The sequence below is a fragment of the Thunnus maccoyii genome, chromosome 6, assembly GCF_910596095.1.
Source record: "Thunnus maccoyii chromosome 6, fThuMac1.1, whole genome shotgun sequence".
In the NCBI taxonomy this organism is placed as follows: Eukaryota; Metazoa; Chordata; class Actinopteri; order Scombriformes; family Scombridae; genus Thunnus; species Thunnus maccoyii.
In genome coordinates, this window is record NC_056538.1 from 24,113,616 (window position 1) to 24,136,996 (window position 23,381).

Genomic DNA, 23,381 nt, shown 5'->3' on the forward strand with positions numbered 1-23,381 from the left:
TTCCAGCTTCTCAAATTTGAGGATTTGATGCTTTTCTGAATAGTTTTTTTTTGTTTGTGTTATAAATTATAGTGCTTTTTAAAAACTATTTTCTAACGTAGCCGAAACACTTAATTAATTCAGTAGTAGTAATACTAGTAATGTAACTGTAATTGTTTATTATATTGTTAGTATTATAAAATATTTCGTTGTTTTACTGTATGTCTATCATACAGACCAAATAGTGTAGTGAGAACAGGCTTATGGCGCCCTCTACAGGTAACATATTGAACTGAAGAACAGGAAACGAGTCTTTTTTTTTTTTTTTTTTTGCAGAGGATTTAGTGATATTTTTTCCGATCATGAACTCATTTCTAACCCATAGTTTTATCTTTACTCTTTTGCTTAAAAAAAAGTAAATAAGCATAAATGCAAATGACGTAAGAATATAAGAATAAATAAATAAAAAATACAACCAGAAAGAAATAATGAATGGTCCTTAACGATGATTTGAGGTTTTTTTTTTTGCATTTTCAGATGTATATATTTTTTGTTGTATATTTTAATATGAACAGGGTTGACTTCATACTGAGTTTCCACTGAGTTTAATATGCTGCCAGTGTTTTCTTCCCTTCCTCATTTCCTCCAGCAGGGAGCGAGCAGAGAGGATCAGCAGCAGCGGTCCAGCCTGGCTGCTTCTCCCCCCTTCAACTTCCGTGGATCGACTTCAGCTCCGTTCAGCATAAACTCAGCGCTTCACAAGTTAACAGTGAAACTCAGCTGGTTTACATTATAGTAAGAGACATATCTTTTTTGGAAGAAAACGAGCCCGATACACAAGAAAGAGAGAAAGAGGAGGAGAAGAAAACTTGAACGGACCATCCTGCCTCGTTAAAGGTATCCTGTAACATCCCCACAGATTTTTTTTTTTTGCTTCAACACGCTGTTTTTAAAAAGTTAAATGTGGTCATACATGTGTATTTCACTGTGGTTTTTCTTAACGTGTGACTTTACCGATGTAAGAAAACACATTAACTGCAGTTAAAGGATCTAAAACGGAGTTTAAAAGCTGTTTTGTTTCATGTATGTTGGAACAAACCAAATCTAGTAAATTAGGCTTCTTCTTCTTTTTTACCAGCAGCTTTGATGAACAATAGGATTAAAGCAGATCTACATTAAGGGGATCAACTGATTATAGTTGTCTGGTCTGGCTCTGCATGAAGCTCTGTAGCTACACAATGGATGACAAACGTTTTCTCTCAGTACAGTTTTGTGTGACTTGGTTTTTTTTCTGCCCCTGTGTCCTTTTTTCCCAGGGAGCTGCACACAGTGACAGACAGGAGGAAGGTGTGTATGCAAGTTGAAGTTCATTTTGGAGTCTATATTGTATTCTGGCTAGAGAACATGAACTCTACCCGAACTTTAAGTTACACTTGTGTCAAATATGCTTCTGGTTTGTTTCTTAAAAATGGTCTTAGGGTTACATCATTAGTGCTATGTATGAGAAAGCAGGCTGCAACTAATTGTTTCCATTATGTATTCATCTGCTGATTACTCATCTTGGACTATAAAGTGTCAGAAAACAGGAAAACAGCCCTTCACAAGTCCTCACATGTCCAAGGTGACAAATATTAAGTTTGCTATCATAGAGAAGTAAGAAAAACAGCAAATATTCTCATTTGAGCAGTAAAAGCCCTGAATTATTGGCACTAAAATGATTCATTTATTATAAAAAATGATTATAAAAACTACACTCTAAATATAACGAATCAACAAGCTAATATAATTCTCTCTCTGGTCAGCACACCACATGTCCCTCTGATAAACATTTACTTGGAGACTTGATGTCAGTCCGAGTTTCAGCCATGAGCGTCCTTCCTCCTGTTCGAAAGGACCGAATCATCGCTCAGCTCCCTCAGGTAAAACATTCATTATAAAAGCCTCGCGGTCTGTAAAACTCTGCACTGCCTCACAAAGTCTGACTTCTTCTCTTGTAGTATTTCAGGAAAGATGCAGCTCTCCACACTAAGGAGGATTTCAACAATAAAGTGAAGACTGCGTGTCAGGAGCAGCGGACCGGCACAGTGGGGTGAGCACAGAAACCAGAGGACAGACGAGAATTACCGTATGTGGTGTTTTGTAGCACTTATTTACTTGTCGCTCCTTCTTTTATTCTTCTCAGCAGATTTAAAATCTCCAAGGTCATTGTGGTGGGTGACCTGGCTGTGGGGAAAACCTGTCTGATTAATAGGTAAGCTCAAAAATTCTCACTTAACTTACACTTCTGGGAAATGGATAACTTGACATAGGAAACACTCAGATAATGCTGCTACCAGCATGATAATCTTTTTTTTCTACAATCTTGCATCAAATAGTGATGGCAGTGAAAGGTACCAAGTGTTTTTTCATTCAGATAAACTAATACATTGTGAAAAGTTACAAAAACTCCTTTGAAGGGCCTGTCCTCCCAAAGTACAAAGAAACACATTTTTTGGTATTTAGCCATGCAGAAAGGTTTTCATTTGAGACATCACTCTCTGATATTTCTGTCTCCATCCCAGTACACTACACTTGTGGTGAATTATATTTGTGCTGCTTATATTATCATTAATAATAATAACTTTATTTGGCCAAAAACTAAAATGAAAACAAACAAGACGTAAAATAGTTTGATCATAATATGGTAAAACATTACAAATGATACCAGTAAAGTCAATAAAGTTACCCCAAATTAAAAAGATGATTTTCTCTCTGTTTAAAAAAACGAAAGGAGTTTGCTGCTCTGTGAGGCAAAGGGAGGGTGTTACACAGTTAAAAAATTATGTTGAAATATTCAGAACAGCAACATCTGTTTCCAGAAACAGAGTCCATGTCACTCTCAATAAACTACATGACACACCGTCCACAGTTTTCATTAGAACTACTTTACAACCAAAGAAATCGATTCAATTTGTTGTTGTTTTTTAAAATTTGGACTGACCCTTTAAAAAATGTCTAGCTCCACATATGATTTCACATTAAAACCAAAGACAAATCACTTTTTTTTCCTTATCTATGGTCTTATGTTTTGCTGAAATCTTTTTGATTGATTTTTGAGATATCCTAATAACAAACAAATAGTATTAATAATATGGAGGTAATGAAGTAGATCAGATACATTAGTGGCTGCTGTGGTATAAATAGTACCTGCCTGTTACCTGGATGTCCTTTTTGTTTTCAGATTTTGCAAGGATGCTTTTGACAAGAACTACAAAGCGACGATCGGTGTTGACTTTGAGATGGAGCGGTTTGAGGTGCTGGGTGTTCCCTTCAGTCTGCAGCTGTGAGTCTCATTTCTTCTTTATTGTACGTCAGAGTCAGTAAACTGAATGTGATGCACTGTTACTCAGCGGTCGGTCTCACCTGCGTTACAGGTGGGACACTGCAGGTCAAGAGAGGTTCAAGTGCATCGCTTCTACATACTACAGAGGAGCACAGGGTAAAGTGTTTAAGATCTCTCCCTCCATGCACAAATTCATTAACAAAGTGCCACAGGAGGGAAAAATACACCTTTTAAAACAGTTAAAGTGGTTGATGTGAAGTTTTCTTTTCTTCCAGTCGTGATTATCGTCTTTGACGTAAATGATGTTGCCTCTCTGGGACATACGAGGTAAGCTTATTTATCATGAGGGTTTTGTTTGCACTCTTTAGTTTTTTTTGTCCCAGTTGGAGGACTTAAAGTTGTCTTTGTCCGTCCTCAGGCAGTGGCTCGAAGACGCCTTGAAAGAAAACGACCCCACCGCTGTTCAGCTGTTCCTCGTGGGCACAAAGAAAGACCTGAGTGTATGTCTTTAAAGTGTTTGAGGTGGACATGCCTTTGCCTTTTTATTGGAGCCAAAGTCAAATGTGAAGTGTTTGGATTGATGCCCGCAGCACAAAGAGTTGGTGTACTAGCTCAAACCTCAGGAATGTAGTTTCCCCTCCCTCATTAGACCCCAAAGCCTTTGAGATACAGGGGTGAAGACCTTACAAACTGTAATGTAGCAGTAGTGGAAAGCAAGAAGCTGACTTTTTCATTGCCTTTACTTGAGTTCTTTTTGTATCTCAAGAAGACTGTTTGTTAACGATTCTCATTGTAATTTTTGTAGAGATCGTAACAAGTACTCTAAGATCTAGTATTATGATTTTGTCTTGCTGTGGCTTTTGGTAAAGAGTACAACAAATTACCAAGACAGTCTGAAAATGAGCAGTATGTTAATATCTAAGAGAAGATTATGAGATATGAAACAGACTGCTACTCTTTCAGTTAAGTAATTTCCTTGTAATTAGTAAAATATTCCAGTACAATTCTTTCCATCGTCAATTTATCTGTTGGTTATTTATTCTATAGTCTATAAAATGTCACAAAAGTAGTACAAAAATGCCTTTTGCAAGTTGTGAAAGTCCAAAGCGACGTCCTTAAATGTCAAAAAACCAAAGAGATTAATTTTAAATTAATATAAAACACAGAAAAGCAGCAAATCATCACATGTGAGATGCTGGAACCAAAGAATGTTTTCCTTTTTTTTTCTTAAACAACTGTAACAATTTTCAATCACCATACTTATTGCAGATTTATTTTCTGTCTTAGCAATTAACTAATTGTTTCAGCTCTTAAGTACAGTAACACATTACGTTGCATTAAGAGGCTTAAATTTCTTGTGTTGGAGTTTGATTTGGGTCCACATTGTCATTTTGGTCTCCACTTATTTCTCTTACAGTCTCCTGCTCAGTACTCTCAGATCGAACAAGATGCCCTCAAAATAGCGAAGGAGATAAGCGCAGAGTATTGGGCAGTGTCGTCACTGACAGGTGAGTGTTGGGATTTAAATACAGAAAAACGGATCAATGCCACTAACCCCACTGTTAACTCATTGATCTGTATCTCTCTGGTGCTGTAGGCGAAAACGTGAGAGAGTTTTTCTTCCGGGTTGCATCATTGGCATTTGAGACCAATGTTCTTGCCGAGCTGGAGAAAAGTGGAACGAGGCAAATCGGAGACGTAGTCAGTAAGTATCCAAACAATTTTCTCTGTAATCATGAAAACCATCACATGTGGCGTCAGAGTTTAACACCCCTGGCTGCTGTGTTTTCAGGAATTAACAGCACCTCAAGCAATCTGTACTCTACATCAAAGAAGAAGCAGCCCAACTGCTGTCACTAAGGATGAGAGAGTTTATAAAGTCAAAGGTACGGACTGAAAGTAAGGATTTTTTCTCTGTGGAAAAATGACTGTGGCTGCTCTCCAGCACATGGGAGTGATTCTGTGGTTAAAGCAGGATGAGGAGGAGGAGGAGGAGGAGGAGGAGGGACACTGGAGTCTTAACTTCCGGACATGTTTGAATTCAGTTTTTCCTGCCCTAGAAAGATTTTTCCTCAGTGGGATGTGGATTCTTGCGGTGTTGCTCAGTTTAACTTGTGTGGAGTTACAGAGTGACACAGCAATTACACAAAAATGACCTTTCCAGTACTGACTGCCGCCCTGCATGCCAAAGAATGACTGTGGATGATTTTAACATGATGTATGTAGGGGATGTGTGGATGCTTATTTTACTTAGTGCTTGAATTAAATATTCAGTTTCGCTGCTTCAGTTTGTTTTACAATCAAGATTTTATACTCTGGTTTACCTTAATGGACTGTTTTTATTTGGTACATCGTCTCTTTTGCATGACTAGAAACAAGATTAGAAGAAAGTATGAAAAATTAATGTCATTTTTTTGTAGCAGAAATATGTTTATTTTCTGCTTTCCAATCTTATTAATAATCTTGTGATCCCTCAGATTCATCTTGTGACTACTTGTAGGGGTCCTGACCCCCAGGTTGAGAACCATTGTTGTAATGTAAATGCAGCCTTTTATCTACAGTGTATGCTTCATAGGTACTTTTTGCTTTTAGTTTACAATCATATCAATGACTGAATTTGGATAATTTTTTATATTTAAAAACTTAAACAGTGTACATTCATATTTCCTCATCCTAGTATGCTTTACATCTAATAAAAAATAGTATAAAAGGAAAGAAAATGTCATTCAACTGTTATGGAAATAAAGTACATTTAAAGGAAGGTTTAAGTAAGTAAGTTAGTAAAACTTTATTTATATAGTGCCTTTTTTAATGCAGGTTACAAAGTGCTTTACATCAACATCGACACAGAAAGAAAAAGAGAACATTCAAGAATACATACAGACGAACACAGAAAGCATACAGCAATCAGTCACTATCCAGAGCATACCCTTGAAGTTATCAAATGTTATAGAAAGGACACTCTAAAAAAGTGGGTTTTAAAATGTTTAAAACAGTTAACAGATCCACCTGATCTAATGGAGGAGGGACATTGTTCCAAAGCCTGGGCACCTTGGAACAATGTCGGCCCGGTAGCGTAAAGGTTTAGTAGCTTGGAAATGTAGACTGGAGCTAAACTGTGTAGGGCCTTATAAGTGATTAAAAGAATCTTAAAATCGATCCTGAACTTCACAATGCAGTGAGGCTAAAATATGAGTGATGTGAGATCTACAGTCAGTCCTTGTTAATAGCCTAGCTGCTGCATTTTGTACAAGCTGAAGACGTGCCAGGGCAATAAGGCAGGTGAAAAGGGAATCGCAGTAATCGAGGCGAGCGGTTATTTAGTTAAAATCAAAGTAATGCTTATTTTATTTCAAAAAAGAATCTTATTAAACAGGGATCTCACTGTAGTTGTTAAATGCAACATCATTATGCAGGTAAAAGTATGTCTTGATCATCTCAGTCTTAGAAAATATCACCTTTCTCCTTTCCTGAACTTTAATAATGTTTCCTGGTTCAGATGTTGAAGCTTTTGAAGGAATCGAGATGCTTCCTATCAATTTGGCTCTGGAGCTCTTCAGGGATGCAGTGAGAGAATTTGTAGTTTTCCTTAATCCACTTCCCCCCTTCAGTGTTCTCGATGGCCACAGCTGCTACACCTGCAGGAGATGAAGTTATGATATTTACTTTAAAATGTGGAGTTTCACAGACTTAAGACGTTTTAATTCACAAACATTTTGACTTACCTGCAACGGTGGCGCCCAGCCTCTCCACCAGCTGGATGGCGGCCTTCATTGTGCCTCCAGTCTCTATCCATTGGTCCACTAACAGCACCCTCAGACCTGCAGCACGGAAAGTCATGTCATCTACTTATATCTACTGGTTGTTAAATAATTCTTATTAGAAGTGTTCATATGGAAAACAAAGTCAAGTATTATAAAGAATTATAAACAGAATTTAGAAAAGGTTCAAAAAGGAAAAAAATTCAATAAAATTTTTTTAAAAAGGAAAAATGCAAATATTGAATCAGTGGATACCACATACGTTCAAACATTTCGATCAGCTTCCATTGAACTAAGCAGACCTGAACATCTTAGGTACTTCCTTATTCCTCCAGACAGACTGGACTAAGATAATCTTTGGTGTATTAAAGCTGATTAAAAGAGTTGTCTTTCATAATATCTGATATGCCGTCAAAGATAATACCTCAAAAAGACTGAATCTCTACTGGATCTTTAGTCATTGTTGAACTGATTCAGCTGTAATTTGCTTCAAGCAACACTGGGGAGTGCTGTGTCACAGGGAATAGATGTAAAAGGAAACCTGTGGTTTAACTCTGGTCATGTATTGTTCAGGGTTAGACGGATATATTGGGTATATACATATATATATATATATATATGTATATTAAAAAATCTTTTATAATCTTGTCAAGTCGTTCTCCAGCCTTCAATTTAAATTGTGTTTATTATTTTAATCTTTCTATACAAATATACAGTAGAAGTGCATTGCTGGTTTTCCTATGCTCACCAAGCTAAAAACTGTTTCAGTTTCAGATGATCTTCCTCTGGCTTTCCCTGCAAGAAAGAGTCTCTGGGAATAACTAAACCTATTACGTTTTTCATGGAAATTATTCAACTAAAAGTAAATAATAAACAATAAACAAAAATAAATAAATACAGATAACACCAGTCTAAACTTATTCATATCTTAGTTAGGTCAGCTTTCACTCAGCTGAGTAAACAATCGTCTTCTCAAGAGGAGTATGTAACATGGTTAAAGGGTAAGAAGTAAACACTAACCTGGTTTTAGCACATCCAGTCTTACTTCCATAGTCTTTTCTCTGCCTGTGTAGTCTGTGTAGTTTTGGTTTTGGGTTGCGACACACAGGTGTCCTGCTTTGCGGATTGCCAGAAAACCTTTTCCGAGGGTGGTGGCAACAGACGCCCCTAAAAAATAGATTGAAAACATTCATCTACATGGACAGAATGATAAGCAAAAGACCCTCATATGGCAAATCTCCAGTTTAAACTGGACGAGTAATGCTTTCACACATTGAGCCACAAGGCGGTGTCTGTTTAGAGCAGTGAGACACAAATATCTAAATTTAGTATCTGTGGCAGTGGGTCAGGTTTCCTGACATGTCAAGTAGGGTAGCTGGCCAGTAAAATAAAATTAGCGTGACACACCATGTGTCCAACAAATAGTGCTCTTAACTTACTATTTATTTTCCTTCTTAACCCTCTGATTATGTAAAAAATTACACCCATTACTGTATGTCATGGGTCAAAGTGACCTGCTCTGTTTAAATACACTCACAAATTATCAGTTCAATATGTAAAATTTTGTTATGGTTCCTCAAAGAATTCATTAAGAACAACTATTAATAAAAATGTCCTTTCTCAGGGATCTTCACTTTCCCTAAATACTCCCTTATTTTCTTATACTTTGTAAGTCCAGTTACACTCACTGAAGATAAGATTTCATTATTTTTGTCAATATAATCCCCTCACTTATTTTATTGTGACTGATTTTTTACTGTGTTGTTGAGAGAGGCAGATCATGCAATTATGCTTGTGTTGTAACATGTAAATATATATATATATATATATATATATACATATACATGTAAACATTTATGCTGCACAGAGAAGGGTGGAGCCGATACACACACCTCCCAAATCTCAACAACCTCAGTGCCAAGCAACCTGATTTGATGATCCAGAGAAGAGATAAATCATAAATTGAATACAAGTTTTACATCACTTTTTTTTAACCAACCAACACAATTAAATCTGTCATGAAAGCATCTGGGTCAAATTGACCGACATCATTATTGTATACAAATTTGGCACAGACTTTCCACAACACGTCAGTGTGTCCAGATTTAACGCTTAAATTTTCCTAAATGAGGGAAAGTCACTGGAGTTCAGGGAGTTAAACAGAAGGAAAACAGTATTTCAGACAAAAGCAAAACATGGAAGCAGAAATGGGTCAAAGTCACCTGCAACACAATGAGGGTTAAATTTATTTGGTTTATTTCTTTTTACCTAGAATGAATCCCATTGCATCTATCCCGGCAACAAGGTCAATAGTGTCATTGTGGAATGGACTGAGCAGGTCTTTGACACAGTCTGAAATAGCCTGAATCAAGAGCAAAGAGTACAACAGTGAATGTGCAAATTACAAAGTGTGCTTGTGAATGACACACACAGTGTGTATATTTTTGCAGTAAAAAATAAGTTGCTGTGTTAAGGAAGACAGCAGAAACAGTATCAACACTTCAACAGCCTGGTACAGTAGCAGTGTCATTCCACAAATTGTACCTGGGAGTTGCAGTAAAGTCTTGACGGGTCCAGCCAGGCAAATGTCGGTCCCTTAGTGTTGGGTGCCATTAGAGAAAGGTACCATCCTTTATGTCTGTCTGCAGGAATGGACAACGCATCCATTTGAAAAAATAATTCTGAGCTGTTCGACGAAGAAACTGGGGAGAATGAACTGGACTGTGAATGTCTCCCATATCGGGTTCCAGTGGGGTGAATGGTGGGTGGGAGGGGGCTTTTAATAACACTGGACTATGTCACTTATGCTCCCTGCAGTTGCTGCAGGATTTTTAATTCAAAATCTAGTCAGATAATCATTTGATGATCAGTCACTGACATAACTGCTGACTATTTTCTAAGGCATGCAGTATTCTTTAAATGCATAAAAAATAAACTTAGAGGAGTTATGTAACAAATCAATAAACATCATGTCATCTTTTATTATGTTGTATTCTGGCATTATTTTATGTGATAATGCAGACTGAATGAAATACTCCACATTGCATAAGAAGTAACTTGAAGGCAGACATGATATATGTTCCTGAGTCTTTGAGGATTTTAACAACCAAGCGGGAGTACATTCTTCAATTACAGACAATTTACACATGGTGTTTTTCAGGCTTATTCTGATAGTTTTCAGAGTCTGTATCTTTAAATGTGTCTGTTTTTAAGCCAAACAATAAGTTAGATTAAAATAAAAGGAAGAGGTTTAATATTTCTCCACCAGAATCATATTCCTGGTAGTGTAGAGAATTCTTTGAAACAATATTTAAACCATCATATAGGTAGATAATAAATAAATGACTCATTTATATAATATGTTTTCACACTGTTGTGATTTTAACAAAACCAAATACTTTGACACTTTGTATATAAAGTGTCCATGGCTAACATGAAATCAAATATATTATGGTTATGAATACTAGTATTAAAGAAATAATACATCTTGATCTTGCTGACAAATCTGGAAAAAGCTAGTGATAGAAAATAAGAAAATAAATAGCAATTTGGAATAAAAGGGCAAAAAACACAACAGAATTGTCCTTTAACTGAGACTGCAAGAGGACATTTCAACTGATCATCAGCTAAATGACATGATGGCATTTTGCATGGAAGTTTCGATAATCACTTCAACTGCATTATTTTTATTTTTTGATAATGCATTGTATTAAATTTGTGTTTTTACCAGATGTTTGCTGTTACAGGAATGATGTTTAAAGGACGGATTCACAGTTTTTCAAGTCTGTCTTAAAACAATAGTCAGGTTCCCAAATGAACAAAATCCGCAGTCATCGTTTTGAGAAAAAATGTATTTAAAAGTTTATCTGAACCTAATATGAGGCTTCAGCCATCTGAGTTAGTCAAATAAAGTGGATAAATGCCACAGTTACAGTCTTTTAGTGTCTCGATGGACAATATTTCCTGTTCAGCTGCAGTGGAAGGATCATGGTAAAAAGAGAGAATTTGGCATTATAAAGACTAACGTTAATTAGTCTTTATTAACTTGATCTGATTAATTCGGACAACTGAAGTTTCATATTAGCTTCAGGTTAACTTTTAAATACATTTTTGAATGGAAGGAGGCTTGTCGATTTTGGCCCCCATCATGTACATTGTACGTGTATTATGAAGGGATCTTCTAATGGTCGGTATGAACAGGAGGAATGATTACAGAAGAAAAACATGAGTCAGTGTTTATTTGGGCACCTGACTGTTGTTTTAAAACAGACTTGAACCATTGTGAACCTGTCCTTTAAATGACAGCCACCTTTTCAAGCTTACGTGGGATCAATGTTGCATACTCATAAGAGATATTTTTGGGTAGAGTGTCAAATTTAGACACAGCTTTCATATAACATGACCTGGTTCTGGCATTGAACAAGCAGGTGTCATCACAAAGCAATCTGTTGGCTTTCAACATATTAAACATTGTGACTAAAACAGCAGATGGTCATTCTCTCTAATGTTGAACACACTCAGGTGATAAAAGTTCAAGAATGTGTCACTTGTTTTTTAGTTGCATCTATGCAGTTTGTGCACATATTGTTGTGCACCAAAATCAAATCCTAATGAACTTTGACTTTGGTGATACTGTACATTTTAGTTTTACGTAATAATAGTTATAGTTACACTGGACTGAATGAACTGTGACTAGTATTTTTTCATGCATGCCTCAGGTTGTTATTCTTCTCCGAGTTACTGTCTTCAAGCTTTTACCTTCAGGTGTTTAGATTCACCGGAGGATCAGTGTCTGAATAAGCTCGTGTTGTAATCATGTTCACTGCTGGAGCAACAAAATCCATGATGTCAACATGGAGCTGACTGTATTCACAGTATATTTCTCACCTGAATGACTTATTACAGTTATTTAACAAACTGATATCTGAAATTTCATCCTAGTTTTATGCAACAGAACTCAAGCTGAGCTCAAGACGCAGTGTTCACCTTTCTGCCAACAGTTACTGTGCTTTCCCACAGTTTTCACTTTGTCATGAACCTAATGAACTTAAATGTTACACCAGAATGTTACCTTGCTTTCTTACTTTCGCCCATTACAAGGATTACAAGCTAATAAATATTATCAGATGTTAACATCAAATTAAATTCCTCTGACTTTCTCATGCAGAATGTTTTATTTATATGATATACTGAGGATTTAAGTTGGTTCTGCTCAAAGAATTAAAGCAAGACTATGTTATTTTTGCTTAACAGCGCCCTCTGTGGTCATAAGTGGCAATTACAGGATCATTGCACACTTAATTTCCTTTCATATCTCAACATGCTTGTGTCATTTGCTTTAAATCTGTGATCATTAGCAGACCTGAATTAGCTTAAATGTAGTGTAACAGTAGTAGAGAGGAATCATAAAGTCAGCAAACTGATGCAGAAATGTCAATACAGCTAGGGCCTTGAAATTTGCTAACGATAAGTTACTGGTCGTACCAGACCAAGTGAGGCTGTGGCAAGAAAAATCAAGGGTGTAATGAATCAAGCAAAGTTTTGTTTTACTGCTTATGAATTTTACTTTTATTTGTAAAAGGAAGATTGTGTTACAGTCTCACTTTAAAGCATAGAATTTGAAAAGCTGTTCACATTGAGGATGTTGTTTCCACTACGATGAGTTGCTGCTGAGCACCACAAATCAAAAACAGTTCCCTTTCATTTTATTGGGGTGGCAGGCAGTAGAAATGTCAGACACAGATATTTTAAAACCCGAACAAATAAAATCAAAATTATCTGCATGGCTAAATACCACCAGGCATAAACATTTTTAAATTTGAGTTTTTATGATTTGGACAATTTGATGCACTCCTAAGACCCCCCATTTTACATTTAACACTCTGTTTAAGTTTAATTCTGGTGTATTTCAAACACAGAGGCAAATCCAAAGTGCTTTACATATGAATAAGGAATGCATTAGAACAACACAATAAAAAGGGAAATAAAATCAATTAAATACATTTTAAATCAGAAATCGATTTTAATACAGCTAAATGCAGCAAAAAAAAGGAAATAGAAGTGGAGTAGAAAAATGAAAAATGAATTAAACTAGACGATTAAGCAATATTGTGCATTTATTTTATACAAAAGTCAGTGTTTGACTTTATATTCAGTATACCCACATGCAGGACACTTCATACAGCACACATATTGAAAAAGTGTCTCCACACCAACTTCATTTTTCATTTATGCACTTTGTAAGCAGGCCAGGATGCTGCAGTGAACTCACATAGAGACTGTCTGACTCCTCATCACCTCCAGGGGGTGCTGTTCTGCAGTTGTCTTACAGAGGAGAGCAAATAAAATGAGTCTTACCCAGCAGGAATCAGTACAATACATATTTCATCAAGTGTCACCTTTCTGTTTCACTGTGTGTTGTTAGTTGACTCCACATGGACTCCAAATCTTTCCCGGTCAACAGCAGGAGTATTAACCTCATTCTGCCCCAAATCCCCTCCTGTAGAGATCACTTTAATTAATGAGAAACTTTTTTTTTTTTTCTCTCACTCAAGATTTGGTCGAATGTTGCCTCTGGTGATTTTACATCATTTCTCTCCGCCTTCCAACAATCCGATTTCAGTGCCTTGAGTTGGCTGGATCTCCGCCTCTAGAGCTCTGTAAGACCAACCATGTGACAAAACACTGGGCTGATTAGAAGCCCAATCTGACAAGAGGGTTTTCTTTGGGAATGGTCATTTGTTAAGAGACGCAGAGGACTCTGAAGTGCATCATTCTCTAAATTATAATGTGATTTTTGTGTGAATTTGTCCAAATATTTCACATGTAAACCCACATATACAATTATTATACAATATACAATACTTTCATGCATGAAACAGGTTTCCTCACTGGGCTGCTGTAAAGGATGTGCAATGGTATTCAGTGCAGCAATGTATAAAAAGTCCATAAATAAAGAAATATTATTTGAATACCTTTCATAATCATTAATTAGACCTACTTGTCCACAGCAAAATTCGTGAATCCCTTATAAAACATGTACTATAAAATACTGAAGAAATCACAATAACTAAATCTTGCCCTCTTTTCCATGCTTTTGAGATAAAATTGGCACAATTCAACACATCAAAATGTAACAACCATTCAATTTTTGACCATCTGTGCACCTGAATATTTCAGGGCTTTGTTGAGCTAATTCATGGACCTTTGACACTCTTAAATAATCATATTATGTAAAATACAGACGGACATAGGACTAACTTCACTTCGCCCAAATCACACAGCTCACATACTGTATTTTCCTCCTGAATAGTTTTGAATTTGACAACTTCAGTAGCTAAATAGGAAGAATATCAATTCAGGTCATACTTCTTTTAAACATGCATATATAATTTTCTCCACATGATGGGAAAAAATCCTAAGTGGAGATTTTTCACTGAGACATTATTTGATGAATGTGATACAGAGGAGTTAAGATAGTTTATCACATTTTAACATGATGAAAATAGATCCAATTCAAGCATATATTTTTAATAATACACACCAAAAAATGAAATAATAACAATAATAGCAACATCACCTAAAAGCAACTTGAAGCTCTTAAGTGGACCAACTCGGTATATGTAGCTCATGGTAACTACTCAGGATACCTGAGTGCCATACCGGTCATTTATTTGAATGAGTTTTCAACCATCAGTTCAGCTTCAGACTCTGAGCTGCTGAGGTCCTTCACTCTCTATGGTTGCGTGCCACAGAGCCAAAGTTTCTCCACATTCCACAATGAAAGAGTTTTGTCCCTACGTTGTGATTTAGGTCATCACCAATTCAGTGCCTGTTTTGTGGCAATTGAAAGATGTCCAATCTCCTGGGTTGGCACAATCACCCCATGCCTGTTACCATGGAAAGCGGGGCAAACTAGAACCTCCTCCATGCGTGTTCCCAAAGTAAATCTCCACTTTCTGGGGGGTTTAGCCGAGGGGGCTGGGAGGTAACTTGCGGTCATCATCTCTCTCTGCAATGAAAGGTGCTGGAGGTTCATGAGCTACACACCCACATATTAACCCTCTGCTCGACTCCTGCAGGTTTTTATTCACTGAGGTAATCTCAGTATGAATCAACGCTCAGCAGCCGCGTAATAGATAGATATACTCAAACCAGGCTGGAAATCTAAAGAGGTTAATTCGGCTGACTCCTCCCAGCGTTGCCATTTATCTTATTAATAATCGCACGACTTCAGCTTCGCCTTAAAAGTGGGAGGGCTGCTCGAGAGGGCTGGAAACCCGACAGGAACTGTCTCCGTGACACATGGTGCTGAAAGTGCCACTCGCCGCATCATGTGGTCGGTCTTTTTTGTCTTTCTGTCTTACCTGGACAGAAACTTCGTCAAGGGCGACCTCCTCAGCCGAGCTTTGGAAGCCGAGAAGGAGAGCAAAGACTTGTTCTCCATGATCAACGGCACCTTTTGCGCAAAAATGTCGGCCGTAGGGGAGAATTTCCTGTACCAGGTGTCAGACGGAGCCGAGGTGGTGCGCTCCGTGGTCAGCCCCTCCGGGATGCTGGTGAACTGCTCTGTAATAGTGAACCAGATGCAGGTGAAATCTTTCATGCATGAGTGCAGGTTGGGACTGAAAGAGCAGAAAGCCGGGCATCATCTGGAGACGCGTTTTGCGCACATGGATGAAGCCAAGCTGATGTGCCGGGAGTTTAAAAAGAGGTCGGAGCGCGCCGGCAGGGTGGAAGAGAGTGATAGCTCTGAGCTCCAAGACAAGGTTTTAAAAAGATCCAAGAGAGGCTTTACGTATCCTGGGACACTTTGGTGTGGAGCGGGCAACATGGCTGATAATTATAACCAGCTAGGTGGGTTGTGACATTAGATGTTTAACCAAGCATGTTGCAGATATTACATTATTAATCATTGCCTACATCTTTGTTTTAGGAGACTTTGCAGACACTGACAGCTGTTGCCGTACGCATGATCACTGTCCCCATGTCATTCATGCCTTCTCTTCAAATTATGGTCACACTAATTTCAAGTGGCACTCCATCTGTCATTGCGACTGTGATCAGGCGTGAGTAAAAAAAATTACAACCTATTTATGTACGTTAAGTCGCGTTAAATCTCAATTTTATGTATGAGACCAAAAGTGGTTGCTATTGCATATAGGCCCGATTTACTGTTAATTTGGCATTTGTTAATTTTTAATTCATTAGTAAAAGATGTTGAATGCAGAGATGGAAAGGCAACTGCACAATATATGTGTTTTGGATAATGTTGTGTAATGAAAATGATAGAACTCGAGCCAGGATTGTGACAGCAAGTACAACGCTGGAAATATAATGATCCATTTATAGTTTGAAAGATCCATCCCTCCCACACTGTAAAAATGAATGTTTTTTCAGGCTCTTAAAAAGCTGTGTAAAATTTTGCATCAGCATTTTTAGGAATTAGCCTGAGGGGGTTTAATACCATAATGAACATAATTTTAAAGACTTGCAACAGAATTAATTACATAATCTAGAATCAGTGAAAATTAATTCAGTCAACTTGAAACAGCTGTTTAGTTATTTTGACAAATGTAACTGGTCAGATTTTCCCTCCAGGTCACTGCTTTTTTTAAGGACTTCTCCATTATAAATGAATTATTATTCCTTTAGAAAAACAGTCTGAAATGAAGCTTCTGACAAAAATGAAGGCAGGTGTGAGTCATAACGGTAAAAGGTTAATGTCAGTAAAATATCAGGAAGACCAACTGAGCTAACAAAGAGTACACAAAGAACCAACATCTTAAATGTGTCACTGTTGGTTAGATCATGACTCTAAAGGAAAAGAATAAAGCTGGATGATCAGAGCATTATTCCAATGATGATGTGACAGCTTCAAACTGAGTGTAGGGATTCATGCAATATTTTGGATAACCTTATCTAAATTTTGGAAACTAATGACAGCTTGATACCTTGCAGATGAGTTATAGGTCAATACATATGAATTAAAATCTTCTCAGCTGCACAGTATCGTCAAAGCAGGGAGCATCTGCAGGAGAGGAATCATAGCACAAAGTCAAACTCAGCAAATATACTTCTGTACTTTTAATTAAACTTGCCATTTCCTTTTACAGTTGAATAATTTCCAATAGTGAATTTTTGTTCTTACATTCTGCAGGTTGAGAAGCTGTCTGAGGAAAGTCAATGACACATCTTCCAGGGTTGTTGGTCAGGCGTTCTTCAACGTTATTGGTGTGCCTTGCTTTGAGTTTTCTTATGAAGAACAGTGTGCAGAGCGGCACTGGTATGGCGTGTAAGTATCTTTGCTTGTAAGTAGCTTATTGAGTTGTACTACTTTCAGCAGTCATACCAACATGTACCCTGGTTTTGCTGAATGACTGAAGCTAAGCAGGCGCGGGCTTGGATAGTACTTGGATGGGAAACCTCCTGGGAAAACTAAGTTGCTGCTGGAAGTGGTGTTGGTGGGCAAGTAGGGGGCAGTCTTCCCTCTGGTCCGAATAAAATCCCAGTGCCCCGGTGCAGTCACAGGGATATTGTGCTGTAGGAGATGCCATCCTTTGGATGAGATGTTAAGCTGGGGTCCTGACTCATTTGGTCATTAAAAAGGACCTATTATGCTCATTTTCAACTCTATATTTTTATTCTGGGACTCCATTAGAGTAGCTTTGCATGAATCACAGTTAAAAAACTCCTTATTTATCTTATACTGGCCCTTTATGCAGCCCCTCAGTTCAGCTTCTGTCACTTAACAGGCGATTTTAGCTCCTTTAGGCCCCCCCTCCTGATAAGCCCACTCTGTTCTGATTGGCCAGCTTTCCAGAAGCCTGCCGAGGCACATCCGTATCAGAGTCGTGTTAAGTTACTGCTGATGAAAACCAAACATTTCCTGCTTTGCGGCTTTATATTAAAAGCTTTTAAATGACTAAATAGTGGGGGATTTATGTTGCAAAGAATTTACAGGAAATAAAACGTGTTCCTTACTGAATTAGCTTCATTAGCGGAGCTAAAACCAGTCGACACAACAATATATGGGAATATTTGGAGCTATTTGTTCAGTGGATCAGTGAGAAATAATGCAGGGATGAATAGTACAAGCAGAAACAGCCACAGTGATGATGATGTTTGATGAAGAGCTACAGACAACCAGCACACCTCCAACAGGTAAACAACTTATTTCAATTTGCACTACCCTCAAAACAATGGAAAAATGCCATAATGTTAGCTGAGTGGAGCAGTTAGCTTGAGCACTGTGATTGGAGCAGATGACCATATAAAGAAATCCACCTTGAGCCGATGTCGGCTTTGGGTGAAAGTAGAGAAAAAACGTTGGAAACCAGATCAGTCTGAAGCTGGTGCTTTTTGCTCACAGGGATCACTTCTACATATATTTGCCTCATTATCTGACACTTTGACCACATTTAATATGAACATCCAACCTTGTAACATTATATATATGACTGAAATTAAGGAAAAGCATAATAGGTCCCCTTAAAAGATCCCATAGCTCTTATAGCACTGAGTAGGTTTTTTCCAGTGTCCTGGCAAAATTCCCAGCCTGGCTTTTTCCATCTGGCCACCTTAACATCCCCAGTGTAATTGGCTCAATGATTCCCGTCCTCTCCACCTCAAACTATATGTGGTGAGTGTTCTCATGCAAAATGACGTGGCATCACCCAGATGGGTGCTACAAATTGGTGGTGGTTGAGGTGTGTTTCCCCCCTTCACTGTGAGGCACTTTGGGTATCAAGATAAAGAACTATATAATTTTAATACATTATTATTATTATTATTTCTGAAATCACTACATACAACCTCCCTTTCTTCCACTCTCTCATAGGTGTAAACGATATGAGAAGTTCCCCATTGCTGTGCTGAAAGAGGCTGTCCCGTATGACTTCGGAGGTATTGATGTCATCGATGAGCTGACGGTTGGTCCTCCCAAGAAGAAAGATTCCAATAAAAGTGACGAAGAGAAAACAGAGAGTACAACACAGTCTACAATATCAGGGCCTGAAGAGCCTTCACTCAGAAACGTGGTCACCGCTGCTGAGGACTTCATCAAGGTGCTTGCTACCGTCTCCACTTCTCAAAGCTCCACCACTGACTCCGACAAAGGTGAGACAGAAAGCTCTGAGAAGAAGAAGAGGAAGAACACAGGCCAAAAGAAGAAAGCCACCAAAAAGCGAAAAGGAAAGGGGAGGAAGCAAAAGCAGAAAGCTGAGACAGTTGTTAAAATAGAGGAAGGAGCAACAGTTTCACCCTCTGGCAGCAAGGCAGAAGAAGTCATCTCTCTTAGTAACTTCATCAGTGAGTCACACAAACATGACCAGTCAAGTATAAACACAAACAGAGTTGATAACAATGAATATGAGCTCAGAGGAAAAGAGGAGCCCTCCAATGAAGTCATGAAAGATGAACCAGCGATGGATAAGGAGAAGGTTTCCATTACATCACCTATGACAGATCAGAAGAAGCCAGTTGAGATGGATGATGATGCACCGATAGCAGAAGAAATCACTCTTTCTACACCAATAAGCACAACTACTGTTATTCTACATAAAGCAGAAAACAGATGGTTAAGAAAGGAGAAAAAGAAGAGGAAGAAAATTACTTTTCCTCGCTCTGAAGAGGTTGTTTCAAATATTGCCCAATCTATAACAAAAACAAAAGACAACTTAAGTATCATTTCTGTGCCTGCCATTATTACCATAACCGCAATGGCACAGCCCGAGCAACAAAGTTTTGGGAGTGACACTGAAAAGCGACCTGTAGTAAGCACAGCCGGTACCCCCATTCTAATCTCCAAAATCAAAAGAAACAGGTCAAAGGAGAGAGGAGACAGGGAGGGGAGGAAAAAAAGGGGGAAAGTCAGCTCAGCTTCTCCCATTGTGGCCACTGCCCACGAAAATACTTCTGCAGACAATCTGAAAGTGACCCCTCTCACCGGGGCTCCGACCGTGCCATCAGTCCCCACCATGGAGCAGCAGGTTTCTCACCGGCTGGACATTTATGGATGGAGGATGCCTGTCCACATTACAGCTCTGAAGCCTTCGTTTAGCGCGTCTAAAGGGCAAAGGTCAAAGGACAGAGGACGGAGAAATAGAAGGAGAAAAACAGCTTTACCTCTTTCAAGTGAAAATCCACTTTTTCACAAGAGCTTTGAAAATGTGCTTCATATCTTCCCATCTCCAGACACAAGAGGAGCACTGAAAAGTCTTACAACTACTCCAAGTAGCAGGCTTACAGAAGAGATAGGAACTTACAGTGAATGGAGGCTTTTTACAACAGCTGTCCCTTCTATCATAACCAAAAGACATGGGCAGACAATCAGACAGCAGAGAAAACCAAGAAAGAAAGCCACGCCTGCTGCTCTCAATGACAGAGTTTCTGTCCCTAAACAAACTGAACATACAACAATGACATTTACAACCATGTCATCCAAAGTCACCACAACTAAAGAGTTCAATTTACAGAGATCTGAAAACTCAAAGCCCCGCATGACCACCTCGACCACTCCCTTTATGAGCCCAATTCAGCTATCTATCGAGAGAGTAAAAGAGCAATTCTCCAGGAAGAAGAGAAGAAAAGCAGCGCTGTCTGTTAGACAACAATGAGCCATGTGGTGCAAACATAGCAGGATAGGCTGAAAAAAGGCAACTTAGCTGGCTAGGCTAGCTCCTGATGATTGGATAAGCTTGCTTCATGATGAGTTAAACACTAGCCTACATTAAAAAAAAATCTGACAGTATAATCTTTTCAGGTTCAGCATTTAAATCACAGAAATTGACAGAAATCATACGTGATTGTAATGTAAGAATCATGTTTTGTAATATTGTATTCTGCATGTCTACAATAAAATGTGTGAATGATTGTGAATGTATGAGTGCTTTAATTTATATGTAGAGATAAAACAAAAGTTAAGTTCTCCTGTTTTAAAGGAACAGTTTGACTTGCCGAGATGAGTGTACTGATATCACTCAAATGTTTCTACGATCAATGTGAAGCTACAGCCAACAGCCAGTTAGCTTAGCTTAGCATTAATACTGAAAATGAGGAAACAGCTAGCTTAGCACAACAAGATACACCAAACAGCAGCTCTAAAACTCACTAATTAAGACACTAATTAAGACTATATCTTGGCTGGGCGCATTGACTTTCCCAATTTCAAGTGTTTGAGCTAAGCCAACCTAATCGGCTGCTGGCGGTAGCTTCATAGTTTTTGCTAAGACATAAGAGTGGTATCGATCTAAGACTGTCAAAACTATTATTCCTTTAAACGTCTTTGTAGATATCTGAAATGGTATATAACTCAGGTAAAATATGACATTATGAGCAGATAGATAGACACATACATGCATAGATGGATACATAGTTAGATAAAGCACATTCCTTATCTCAGCTGGAAATATTTAATCAAAAGGGGAAAATTTAAACTCAGTGGCTTAACCTGCTTAGCTTGAATTTTTCCACACATAGCATGCAAAGGAACCAAGCCAAAAATGCTGCAGGTTTATGCACTGTGCTCTTTTGTTCAAGGGGACTGAGGACTTTAGCCTTATAGTTGCCACCCCCATCGTGGTTTAAGGCAGGGTCATTCTCCACGCAGATTAGGTGCTCACTTTGCACATTATGTTCACCCCTCACCACTAGGAGTTTTAACACCCAGCGCATAGGCTGAAATCCTCCAGGTCAGCTGATCCTCACATGCTTGCATAAGAAGAATTTATCAGAATGAGTTTTGAAAGGGTGACACATCCAAATGAGATGTCCACCATATCTGACATGTATGCAATTATAAGCAGCACTTTGTCAAGGGAAGATTTTCAGATATACTGCATAGTTTCCGATTATCTCGTGTAAATCCTTGGCAAAGGAGCTTGGCATTCACACACAATCATAAGCTGAAATGGCAGAGCAAGTAACACAGCTGGATCTGGGAAAAAGCCTTTTTTCAGAGCAAGGGAAAGAAAAAGTGGCAGGAATTTTCCATTTCATCTGCAAGTATGACCTCTCAGAATATATTCTGATATATTCAGATTTATGCTCACATAAACAAGCAACATCTGCATACAGATTGAAATTATAGGTTGGGGTTTTAAAACACAAGTGCTGACTATGACAAAATAACCAGAGTACCCACTAATTAAAAATATATAATGTATGCCTGAGTGCTTACACAAGCTATGCAACTCTGCCTCACAAGAGTGCTTGACAATTCAAATGCATACTGACAATAACTATTAGTTTTAGTCATATGTGTAGCTTATGCTTGTAACTTACATTTGTCCAAATAAAATGTATATGGGGATAGAAAATAATTAACACACTTACAGAGGCCAACACACATGGTCCATGCATGAAGTATAATGCATTTGCAATTGTTCACGTTATATCATATATCAGTCAGTCATATATGTAAGGATTAGGGGGGTTTTGACATGTATTTTTGATTCATTGAGCTCACAAATCTGTGCAGCAATATTTTTGTGCATGCAGACTACAAAGTGAAGTAATGTTGTAAATAATATAATAAATGTCATGTGTCCTCTTTGACACATGTGGTCCCACATCTGTCTCCATTGGTATGCTGATGCATTAACTCACCCAATGACTGCACCAAGATAACTAGGAAACAACCAGAGGGAAACTAGCAGCTTAACTAGCTAATAAGTAGAGAGCAGAGTAAAGTCCATCATTCAGACTGTGTGGTGCCTCTCTTGATCGCTGCATTCTTTCAAACAGATGAATTAGGCCAGACTGTGTATGTAATCACTGATTAATACAAATTCTTAAATTCATTTATTTTTAAATTTCCAATAACTGTAAAGACTCAGTACCATGTGTGTCTTAGTCCTTTGCACTGAAACAAAACTATGTTTTGCTGTGAAAGCCAGTCTTGGTAGGTACAGTTAGGGACTCAGACAGCAGACATGAAACCCCAGCAAAAGCATTTGAGGTAAGCGACACTCCATCCTCAGCTGTCTTCTCTGGTGTCTCACAAGCTCTGTACTCTGGTCCTCTGGAAACTCTGTAATAAAAGAAAATGTTTTGTTAAGTTTAAAACAAATTGTCTAAAATAAATTAAGTTAATTCAGTGTGAATCTGTTCACTTAAACTTTTACTACACATACCTCCATGCCCCTGAGTGCTGGTGCGTCTTGCCAGGTGAACAAAGGTGAACAAAGTGAAGGGAACCAGTATGGTGGTACGAGTGAGTAGACCTGAAAAACATTAAAGCTAAATTCCCTGAAAAAAGTCCCAACATATTGTTTGTCTACCCCAGTAGAGCCACATATGTAATGGTAAGTTGTGCAGCA

At 38.1% G+C, this 23,381-nt stretch overlaps 3 protein-coding genes across 5 annotated transcripts; 2 read left to right on the plus strand and 1 right to left on the minus strand.

Moving 5' to 3' along the window:
• The first annotated feature begins 615 nt into the window (after positions 1-615).
• Positions 616-5,588, plus strand: rab34a (RAB34, member RAS oncogene family a). Of its 3 annotated transcripts, none has more exons than XM_042415394.1 (13): positions 616-876; positions 1,296-1,326; positions 1,553-1,600; positions 1,782-1,898; positions 1,977-2,068; positions 2,162-2,230; positions 3,200-3,301; positions 3,393-3,457; positions 3,577-3,628; positions 3,720-3,801; positions 4,719-4,809; positions 4,899-5,006; positions 5,094-5,588. In XM_042415394.1, exons 3-13 carry the CDS (start codon positions 1,592-1,594, stop codon positions 5,159-5,161), a joined length of 855 nt encoding a protein of 284 aa, XP_042271328.1. In that variant the 5' UTR covers positions 616-876; positions 1,296-1,326; positions 1,553-1,591; the 3' UTR covers positions 5,162-5,588. The 3 variants fall into 3 exon arrangements, with proteins under 3 accessions (XP_042271328.1, XP_042271330.1, XP_042271329.1); XM_042415395.1 differs by having other exon boundaries at positions 617-876; positions 2,165-2,230; XM_042415396.1 differs by lacking the exon at positions 1,553-1,600.
• Positions 5,589-6,478: 890 nt separating this feature from the next.
• On the minus strand, positions 6,479-9,788 carry zgc:174895 (uncharacterized protein LOC100126024 homolog). Its single transcript, XM_042415397.1, has 5 exons — positions 9,607-9,788; positions 9,331-9,424; positions 8,083-8,229; positions 7,027-7,122; positions 6,479-6,939 (listed from the first exon to the last, which is right to left on the minus strand). Exons 1-5 carry the CDS (start codon positions 9,727-9,729, stop codon positions 6,797-6,799), a joined length of 603 nt encoding a protein of 200 aa, XP_042271331.1. The 5' UTR covers positions 9,730-9,788; the 3' UTR covers positions 6,479-6,796.
• Positions 9,789-14,736: 4,948 nt separating this feature from the next.
• Positions 14,737-20,940, plus strand: proca1 (protein interacting with cyclin A1). Its single transcript, XM_042414585.1, has 4 exons — positions 14,737-15,918; positions 15,998-16,130; positions 17,222-17,356; positions 18,902-20,940. Exons 1-4 carry the CDS (start codon positions 15,396-15,398, stop codon positions 20,676-20,678), a joined length of 2,568 nt encoding a protein of 855 aa, XP_042270519.1. The 5' UTR covers positions 14,737-15,395; the 3' UTR covers positions 20,679-20,940.
• The last annotated feature ends 2,441 nt before the right edge of the window (positions 20,941-23,381 follow it).